Here is a 10,798-nt window from a genome sequence, read left to right as displayed (position 1 = left end):
TCGCTTCGCTTGCACTGATTCTTTAGAGATGACGACCGTGGTGGGTAATTAAGGGCAAACAATATACAAGTGGCGTGAAAAATGGAGGCTGCATTACCTTTCCAAAGCTTCCTTTCCCGATGGCCCGCAGTATCTGGAAGTGGTCAAAGTTTACTGTGGAGAAAATGAGAAGCAGTTAGTGAGAACGTGTCAGTTTGAGCTGAGCTATAAAACAGGGAACATGACATGTACAGCACTGTGCAAAAGTCTTGAGCCATCCCTCATTTGCTTCCAGGGATCCGGACTTCCCTGTAATCTTTAAAGTGGTATTAAGGAATAGCTCTCCAGGCTTTTTAAAGTGTTTCTGATTTTTAATCCAGGGCTTGTATTTGACCACTTTTTGTCTGTTAAGACCCTTCACACTAATCTCTGAAACATTCAAACATAAACAGACACCTAAGTCACGGAAAGGACCAGAAAACTTAACAAAGAACCAATTTTAAATTGTATCTGTACACATTTACTTGCAGCCTATTGCAAAAAAACAAAAGCCCACATCATTTGTTCTCGCTTCTTTAGTTGAAGAATGCAGTTAATAACACCGTTAACACAGACTGACCTGGCAAAACACGAAAAAATAAGGGGGTGGTTCAAGACTTTTGCTCGGTACTGTATGACAAATGCAAATGTGCACTTCACAATGTATCGCTGCACTTCGGCAGTACTGTGAAGATTAAATGTTTTTTCCTTCCTGATGCATGTGAAAGGTTAAGACTTACATCTCCAAATGTACTGGAACTGATTTGAACCAGAGGACTCAGCCACACTGTTACTATGTACTGCATAAACACGTTTACCAATGAAGGTAAAGCAGACGCTGTCCTGACTGTGTGGCTAAATTTTGTGCTGAAAGCATCAAATCAATTGAATATGATTAACTTGCTATGAGAGGTTTTTACTCCAAGTGTGACTTTTTCTGGCTTCATACACCTTTCAGGGTCAAATTCAAGCACTTTGTAAGCACGTTTAATGTCCATTTTCAACATTTTCCAGCACATTACCATAAAAAGGATGCATATTTCACTTCGCATCACCTGAGTAAGACCACGTGAAAGGCCAAATGAATAAGTCTTCTCATCAGATATTGATGCTTCTTTCTTATGTGACACAAAAAACAGGAGGAGACAGATCTTTGCTTGTGTTGTTTTTTAAGTTCATTCATTCAAAACTAACTGTAAGACGCTTAACTACATTGCAGTCTGTGTTATTGTTGTAGACCTAATTATCACCTTTAAAGTGTTTGTGCTAATAACATCATGTAGAGTAAGACAGGCATAGAGAACAGCACTGACTGGGAGAGGCTTTGAACACATGACATACTCAGATCAATTCAACACTTTAGACTTTAAAAATGCACAAGCGTCTTTCAAAAACCCATTTATTTAATCTATCATCATTGATATTATTATGTACAGTTAGAATGTACTGTTCATCTCCCTTAAATAAACAGGCAGCCTTAAAGTGTGAAATAGTCACTTGTCTACTGTCTCAGTGGCTGATAGTGCCCCACAGGCCTCAATGTCAGCTTGAAGCCATTATGTTTCAATTGTTTAATGATAAACAGATTTTGAATGAAAGCGAGGAAACTTCGCTAGCACAAAAAAGTGCCTATTCTTTCTTCCCATATGGTTCAGTCATATTACCGTCATTTCCCCCTAAGCTGTTCCCAAAGACACCAGGTTAATACTTGAAAAGGCTGCAGCGATACACAAAAATATCATCAATATTCTGTTTACTTGGTGACAACGTCGCTTTTAGCCTTCAATCAGAAAGCCTGACGTTGGCTAGTTAAGCATCGGGCTAACGTTTAACGCTTTCACTTGAGGGAAGTAACTCGTATTACTGCTACTGCTGTGTAATCTTGGTTCAATTCACAGCATATTCTACAAGTTACCCTGCAATAACTAACTGTTAGAATAGCGCCACCGTATTGTATCGCACTGAGTGCACTTCAATCCTTTATCCCGCGAGTTTGCTAGCTAGCAAAATAATAATACCAATTTTAAACAAATAACATGTGTAACGTACACACTCGAGAAAATTATTTACTAGTACTTACGCAACTCCCCCGTTGTGAAAACGTACAAATCCTTCTTGTATTTTTCGTTTTCCAGCAAACACTCATTAAAACGGCCTCCAGGCACATTAGCGCACTCACCCCCGACTGATCAGGGAGGGGGTGGGGGGTCACACACTGAAACAGACTAACGTGCAGAGGTACAGCCCAGGCAGACAAATGTTAGACTTTGCGACTCGTTTTATTTCTCTATCTGATAAGAAAACTATTCAATCAGATAGTTCTTTGTAGTGAATGAAATACGGTTACAGTTTCAAGAAGTTTTAAGCACCAAATCCGAAATCCAAGCACTGCAATATTAAAATCCAATTCAATTTCTTGTTTGCTCCGAAATCTACGACATGACTATATACAGAAAAGCTTGACGTGGTATGCAAAAAAAACCCCGAAGACAATACAAATACAAATACATGAACAAAAAATGTTTTAACTGTCAGTTATGTCATTTTAAAATTTTCCAAAACTAACATTTTCTTTGATTGACTGATATTAAATTGATTAGGGTCAAGTTTACTGTGAACAATATTACACAAACAAGCACGTGTGTGCGCATGCGCACATATTAGAATCCCTTCGATCGCTTCTCATATGTGCGCATGCGCACATATTAGAATCGCTTCGATCGCTTCTCATATGTGCGCATGCGCACATATTAGAATCGCTTCGATCGCTTCTCATATGTGCGCATGCGCACATATTAGAATCGCTTCGATCGCTTGTGACGTGATAACTTTGCTTTGATCCTTTCTGACGTCATAACTTTGCTTTGATCCAAAACCTATAAATAGAAGCGCTCACCTGTTACTTTATGCTTAACGGACGTTGACCTGCAGCAACTAAAACCCTTTTGAGAAGTTTTGAGAGCAATTTACGAGAGAAACCAAAACAAGTTCAGTTTTGTTTCTCACCAATTCACAGCGCAAACAGACACATTACACCATGTCAGCCAACCCATCCTTCGGCTCAGATGAGCTTGGAATATCTAAAGGGACCATTTTGGGAGATCACCACATGGTGGAGGCTTTCCTTGGAGAAGGAAGCTTTGGTGTTGTAACCAGATGTCGCGATACAAAAAACAACAAAACTGTTGCTGTTAAAGTCAACAAGAGCGACCCTGAAATTCTGCTCCAGGCAAAACTGGAAATTTTCATCCTGGAGCAGCTACGACGCTTGGATCCAGACAGGTGCAACATTGTGGAATGGAACGGCTATTTCCTCGATGGAGAGCGCATTTGCCTGAATTTTGAACTCCTCGACCAAAGCCTGTCAGACTACATAGGGGACCGGAATAACCAAGGTCTCCCAATGAGAGAAATCAGGCCAATTTTGCATCAGCTCGCAAATGCTCTATTCCACCTGGGTTCTGTGGGAATAGTGCATGCTGACCTCAAACCTGTCAACATCATGGTTGTGAACCGCAGTGAGTCTCAAGTCAGAGTCAAACTTATAGACTTTGGCATCGCATGTAACACCTCTGCAGTGATTCCTGGTGACTGTGTGGGGACAATTGGTTATTGTGCACCTGAGATTATGCTTGGCACTCCATATGATGAAGCAATTGACATGTGGTCTCTAGGGCTGGTAGCTGTGGAGCTTGCTACAGGGGTGCCTCTCTATCCTGGGGAAGACGATTATGACGTTTTGAAATTCATAATTGAAACCCAGGGTCAGCTACCAGATCATCTCCTAGAGTCTGGCTTGTACACTGACAGCTATTTCATCGAGGATAACCACAAGGAACAGCGCTGGACATTTAAGACCCCAGAACAATTTCAATATGAGACAGATTATCGATCCAAGGAAACTCGATCGATAAAACTTAAGTGTCTCGATAACCTCGAACAACTGCTGAAAGTTAGGCGAGGACCGGAAAATGGCCAATCATTATTTGTAAGGCTAATCAAAGAAATGTTGGCCTTGGATGCAAATCAGCGCATAACACCCTCGGAGGTTCTGAAGCATCCCTTTTTCCACCCTGGCCTCTCAAGGACAACCCCCTGCACTGACATGAATAGTACAGGGGGAGAACTCCTTGTGCTCTCTCAGCAGCCTTCAAGCTGGAAAAGTCATGGATCGCAAAAATTCAGCTGCAGTTTCCAAAACTCAGTTGAATTTCCTCAAAAAGGAGACATCAACACTTCAGCCAACCCATCTGCCTCTGAAGATGATCTTCAAATAATGGAAGGGACCATTTTAGGAGATCACCACGTGGTAGAGGCCTTCCTTGGAGAAGGAGGCTTTGGTGTTGTAACCAGATGTCGCGATACAAAAAATAACAAAACTGTTGCTATTAAAGTCAACAAGAGCGACCCTGAAATTCTGCTCCAGGCAAAACTGGAAATTTTCATCCTGGAGCAGCTACGACGCTTGGATCCAGACAGGTGCAACATTGTGGAATGGAACGACTATTTCCTCGATGGACAGCGCATTTGCTTGAATTTCGAACTGCTCGACCAAAGCCTGTGGGACTACATTGGGGACCGGAATAACCAAGGTCTCCCAATGAGAGAACTCAGGCCAATTTTGCATCAGCTTGCAAATGCTCTGTTCCACCTGGGTTCTGTGGGAATAGTGCATGCTGACCTCAAACCTGGAAACATCATGGTTGTGAACCGCAGTGAGTCTCCCGTCAAAGTCAAACTCATAGACTTTGGCCTCGCATGTCCTGCTTCTGCAGTGATTCCTGGTGACTGTGTGGGGACAACTGGTTATTGTGCACCTGAGGTTATGCTTGGCATTCCATACCACGAAGCAATCGACATGTGGTCTCTGGGGCTGGTAGCTGTGGAGCTTGCTACAGGGGTGCCTCTCTATCCTGGGGAAGACGATTATGATGTTTTAAAATTCATAATTGAAACCCAGGGTCAGCTACCAGATCATCTCCTAGAGTCTGGCTTGTACACTGACTGCTACTTCATCGAGGATAACTACAACAAACAGCGCTGGACATTTAAGACCCAAGAACAATTTCAATACGAGACACATTATCGATCTAAAGAAACTCGATATATAAAACTTAAGTGTCTCGATGACCTCGAACAACTGCTAAAGGTTAGGCGAGGACCGGAAAATGGCCAATCATTATTTGTAAGGCTAATCAAAGAAATGTTGGCCTTGGATGCAAATCAGCGCATAACACCCTTGGAGGTTCTGAAGCATCCCTTTTTCCACCCTGGCCTCTCAAGGAGAACCCCCTGCACTGACATGAATAGTACAGGGGGACAAAACCTTGTGCTCTCTCAGCAGCAATCATCGTTTGGGTGGCCAGAATTCTAGGGGAGCTAGAAATTCTTGTGGAAAAAAAGCCCAAAACAATAACATCAACAAAAACAACCAATGAATGTGGTCTTAAACTTGGGCACAATTTGGCTTGAAATCCATCAACTAATCTCTCAATATTCAAAGCGGAGCAGCAGACAACTTACCATCACATCAGTCCTTCAATCAGACCTACAACAAACGTCTTCAGTCTCTCACCCCAACCGGTCGCAGCAGATGGCCGCCCCGACCTGAGCCTGGTTCTGCCGGAGGTTTCTTCCTGTAAAAAGGGAGTTTTTCCTTCCCACTGTCGCCAAAGTGCTTGCTCATAGGGGGTCATATGATTGTTGGGTTCTCTGTATGTATTATTGTAGGGTCTACCTTACAATAATACATACAGCCTTGAAGTGACTGGTGATGTGATTTGCTGCTGAATCAATTCGGAACTAATTGGAAATCTGGATATTAATTAAATAAACCTGCTTTGACCATCAATTAATTGTTCTTTGAAATTCTTTATAAATATATAAATATAGTGCCACTCTTCTACTGTTTAAATTGCAACTGTTTCAAACTGACTAATTTATTCATACACTTGAGCATAAACACACGCACAGTAAATGGCCTGTATTTGTACAGCGCTTTACTTAGTCCCCAAGGACCCCAAAGAGCTTTACACTACATTCAGTCATTCACACATTCACACACACATTCACACACTGGTAATGGCAGCTACATTGTAGCCACAGCTGCCCTGGGGCGCACTGACAGAACATTGCAGAACCTTCAGCACCTCGTATGAAAAATATTTGACTGTGTGTATGCTTTTAGCGCTGTTTGGATTTGAGAAAATCTAAAATAAATTGAAATTTGTCTTTAGAAATTGTTTTATACATTTCAGTGGTATATTATGCATACAATAGGACATCTATTTAGATTTACATCTTCCACAGAAAAAACTGCACATTACTGAAACTTAGTATACTGGACTTTGTTGTTGTCCCACACAGGTTCAATTTCGAGTGGTAGATGGCTCAGTGCTCAGTCAACCAAGATTTTATGATAGTGGGCACAATGAGGTAGATAAGCTGCTTGTAAACAGTACTTTTATGCTCTCTTTTTCCATTTGGATAAGAAAGAAAGAACCAGGAAACAAAGGCAAACAAATAATCTCTGCCTTTATCCCAGATTCACATTATAGGAACAGCTGCTCAATGACCACTGTAGTCTTTGCTTACTGCACTTTTATCTACATCTATGCAAAGTGATCCACTACACCTACTTTTACAGTTAAATCGTTTTATGAGCACTCATGCCATTTTAATCTGAGTTTCTACTCAAATACAATCAGTCAAGAAAAACACAGTCTGTGACGTTTGTTTTGAAGGAAAAGGTATTCCCTGCAAATGTTTATCTGTGTGAGACTATTCAGAAAACAGTAATTTTCAACTACTGTATAGCTCTGTGTAAATAATCATTCTGTACATTCGATAATCTTTAATCCTACAACTGTTTACAACTTGCATAGTTCCCATTTCTGTATAGCTGTATATCCCAGATTCTGTAAAGTTATTTATTTCATATTCTGTATAGTTTTTCATATTTATATCCTGTTCATATCCTGTACATAGCTTGTACTCACTACAGCCTGTACATACTTATAGTTATAGAATATTCACAACATACTTCATACCGTGTACATTATAACATACCATAATAGACCCATTTCTGTAATATACTCACATATCTATATTATTGCTAATATATATTGTAATATATCTATATCACTAAAGAACTTCTGGATGGATGCAAACTGCATTTCGTTGCCCTGTACCTGTGCATGTGCAATGACAATAAAGTTGAATTCTAGTCTATTCTATTCTATTTTGTTTTATAGGTGAGACACTTGGCCTCTTTTTTCCTTGTTCTACGTTTGTCTTTTGTCCGATTACTCTGGAACACAAGATGGAAAACTGATATTCTCATGTTAAAAATATAGAAAAAGGATTTTATCACCCATAAATGTTAACTTCTCATGCCTCTTAGCACAAGCAGGAGCAGAAGCGCCCTCTGCAGTTTGTGTGTGGGAGTGCAAAAGCTTACAGCACCTGGTATTCCCAGGCGGTCTCCCATCCAAGTACTGACCAGGCCCGACCCTGCTTAGCTTCCGAGATCAGACGAGATCGGGCGTGTTCAGGGTGGTATGGCCGTAAGCGAAAGCAAAGCTGTGAAAAAGACCTTTTATTGGTGGCAAATGTCTCACAGTTTGATCTATATTATTGTGCTAAACTTCATATGTTACAGCGACAACATGCAAACCTTCGTTATTAACTGCAGCTTCAAATTGAGCTGCAAAAATGCTTTTCCCGCAGTAACATCACGATAAGAAGACATGTTCGTTGATTACAGCACAGTGTTAAAGTGACAGAGAGCACACGGTGTGTTGGGTCGATTTGGAAGTCCAACATTTTTGTCGTTTGGACATTTTAACTTAAATATAGAAAACAAAAACGTAAGCGTGTATGTGTCATTACAGCATGTATAAAAACGCCGTTTCTGAGCTGACCTTTCGCTTGCGGCCATACCACCCTGAACGCGCCCGATCTCGTCTGATCTCGGAAGCTAAGCAGGGTCGGGCCTGGTCAGTACGTGGATGGGAGACCGCCTGGGAATACCAGGTGCTGTAAGCTTTTGCACTTCCACACACAAACTGCAGAGGGCGCTACTGTTTAGTAAGAAACTTCATGACCTCTCTTCTAATTTTTTGCTTGTGTACCGTTAAAAAATTAAAACAACAATCATCTCTGCAGCTTATTGGAGACACCTTTGTGATTCTGTTGTAGAGCAGAGCAGAGGCAGACATTTGATACACCCGGGGCTTAGCCCTAAAGGGTAGTATGCATCTGGGACTTGGGGGGTGGGGGGGAAGAAATGACTGAAAGATTAATTGGCTCTGTTTTGAGTTCATATTCATATAGGGAAAAATATATCACATGTGCAGGACACCTTAAAGTAGTTTTTTAATTAAGCAGCAAGGCAGAACGAAGTCAGGGCTGTATCAAGACACGAGGACTAAACCCCAATTCAACCAGACCCAGAACTGATCCGGAATTAAAACAGGACTACAACAGTTCAAAAGCAGGACTACTTAGGATTTAACCAAGACAGAACCAGAATCAGAGCTAGATGATAGTAGCACTAAAAATCATCATAGACCTGCACTACACTTGTTTTTTAATTCTACCAAAGTACAATATTTAGATTCAGAAAAGTTTAGATAATTATTTAACCTTGTTGTGCAAACAAGCCTGCAAAAGTTAATAAATATAGAATTTGAAAAATAACAAACCTAAAAAGAAACACTAGGTACGAGATACATGAGGACCTATGATACGGTGATACTTTTGGTAAACAACCATTTGACTAACATGTGTGTCTCACCTGCTCTTGTTCATCTCTGTTCTGTCCTCTCTCTCTCTCCCTCTCTCTCTCTGCTCCTCTCTCTCTCCCTCCCTCTCTCTCTCTCTCTCTCTCCCTCTCTCTCCCTCTTTGTGCTGACAATCAAGCCAAACACCAACATCATCAAATATACAGTTGAAACCAGATATTTACAAACTCTTCAGATAAAAACAAAAACACTTTTTTAATTGTAACATCAAATCAGACTAAATGTTTATTTTTTATGTTGATAAATATAAAAAACATATTTGTTAACTTTAAGAGTAAAGAGAGAAACTGTCTGTATTTCTTAATTGTAAATGGCACCAAATTGTATTCAAATTGAGCCACACTTATGGAGCTCCACAATTCTTTTCCAGGTGTTTTGGTTGACATCTCTTGATGTTCCCATGTCACAGAAACAGGCTCTGTGTTTTGCCTTATATGCATCCACAGGTGTGCCACCAACCTATCAGAAGCTTCTTCAGCTCAGAATGGAATGGTCTGGAGTTTTCTTATTAATTAACAATAAACTTAGTGTATATGTGCTCCTAAATTTGGTGAAAGTGATAAAAAAGAGACAGCTCTCTCTCTTTAACTAATTCAAAATATATTTCAATATTTATTTATGCAAAACAAAACAAGTTTACTCTAAATTGATGTTGTACAGTAAAAAAATGTTCTTGTGTTTTCCATAAAGTGTATGTAAATATCTGGTTTCAACTGTGAATGTACTGCTGTGTATTGAAATTCCTTTTGTTTTGCATAGAAATATACTGAACAACATACAAAGCATAATATATAAAATAACATCTACCAGAGTTTTTCTTTGAAAGAAGCTCCTTATGTCCAGTCTTGTATATCAGTGCATAACTGAAACCGATTTATTTAGCCGTGGAGGGAAACAACTGAAAATATGAAATAAACACACATGTAAGCTGAGACTCTCTAAAGAAACAGCATTGTTGTTGTTCGGCTTTTCATTTCACCTTTTGTTGATTCACTTGAAGAGCAAGTAACATAATATGGGTCAAGTGATCAGTTTGATATCAATCTTTTGTGATGCACCGTCATATTTACATTATTTGTACAGTACGAATGATTTCCTTTGGAACCTGGTCAAACTTCAGTTCTCTGTCTGCCTCGCTGCGCTTCTCCAACAGCGCACTCGCAGGCAGCAGCTGCCCCGCCCCCTCGCTCAGTGCCTGAGCTGGGATCATACCAATATTAAGGGGAAAAGTTCACAGCAAATGTCTTTAGTGGCAGGAAGGATCGATTCTTCACCAATAGTGAATGACTTTTTAGCCTTAGCAATACGGTTAGCCACCAAGTATGATGCTCTCAGTGCACTTGTATTTGTTGTTGTGGAGGCCCTCAGTAATGGCTTCTGTCCCTGTTGTTCCTGCTTTTTTCTTTTAAACTAGTCCAAAGGCTTGTTTTTTAATGTCTCCAAGTGACAAAGCAGTTTTGAAGGCTTCATTGCCTCATTGGAGAGCTGGTCTCCACATATATTATGCAGAGCGGGCTTGGTGCATGGGAATCACTTGTTGCAATATATCCACTTGTTGTCTGTTAAATGCAGCTTTCTTTTTCTTAGTAGTTGTCATAGACTCTTCTTCTGTCTCCTCACTGGGCCTTTTTTCCTTTGCAAAGAAACCCTCCAAAGACATCTGTTTTTTACTAATTTTGCTAGTTTGTGGGTTTAATATTAACTAATGTATCTTGACATGCGTCAAGAGTCAGTCATAGACTGAAGTAACTGAGAGAATTCAGTCTTTTTCCAAATAAAACACTGTTCAGAGTCGGATAATAAATAAAACGGAAATAATGTAAGTTATTTACTCTTGACCCGGTACCAAACGACTCAAGGCCTGGTACCGGTCCGTGGCCTGGGGGTTGGGGACCGCTGCTATAGACTACAGTGTACGCTCTACACCTACTTACTGGTTTTTGTTGCACCAGTCTGCATCTCCCAATTACTTTGTG

General features: G+C 40.4%; 1 protein-coding gene and 2 non-coding genes across 3 annotated transcripts; 2 read left to right on the top strand and 1 right to left on the bottom strand.

Moving 5' to 3' along the window:
* The first annotated feature begins 2,849 nt into the window (after window positions 1-2,849).
* On the top strand, window positions 2,850-5,869 carry LOC147302565 (uncharacterized). Its single transcript, XM_086284115.1, has one exon. It carries the CDS (start codon window positions 3,056-3,058, stop codon window positions 5,390-5,392), a length of 2,337 nt encoding a protein of 778 aa, XP_086140241.1. The 5' UTR covers window positions 2,850-3,055; the 3' UTR covers window positions 5,393-5,869.
* A 1,601-nt stretch (window positions 5,870-7,470) lies between these two features.
* On the bottom strand, window positions 7,471-7,589 carry LOC147302564 (5S ribosomal RNA). The gene has a single exon (XR_015127452.1). It is a non-coding gene; the product is annotated as a 5S ribosomal RNA (ribosomal RNA).
* A 356-nt stretch (window positions 7,590-7,945) lies between these two features.
* On the top strand, window positions 7,946-8,064 carry LOC147302563 (5S ribosomal RNA). The gene has a single exon (XR_015127412.1). It is a non-coding gene; the product is annotated as a 5S ribosomal RNA (ribosomal RNA).
* The last annotated feature ends 2,734 nt before the right edge of the window (window positions 8,065-10,798 follow it).

The sequence above is a fragment of the Aulonocara sp. 'chitande type north' Nkhata Bay genome, linkage group LG23 (assembly GCF_057382095.1).
Source record: "Aulonocara sp. 'chitande type north' Nkhata Bay isolate Kocher_YH1m ecotype deep benthic linkage group LG23, A_spYH_male_GT1.1, whole genome shotgun sequence".
Lineage (NCBI taxonomy): Eukaryota > Metazoa > Chordata > Actinopteri > Cichliformes > Cichlidae > Aulonocara > Aulonocara sp. 'chitande type north' Nkhata Bay.
The sequence above is the reverse complement of the archived record's forward strand: the minus strand, read 5'-3'. Positions and strand labels throughout refer to the sequence as shown.

Coding starts and splice junctions, on each gene's coding strand:
- LOC147302565 (XM_086284115.1), top strand. CDS start 3,056: ATGTCAGCCAACCCATCCTTCGGCTCAGATGAGCTTGGAATATCTAAA.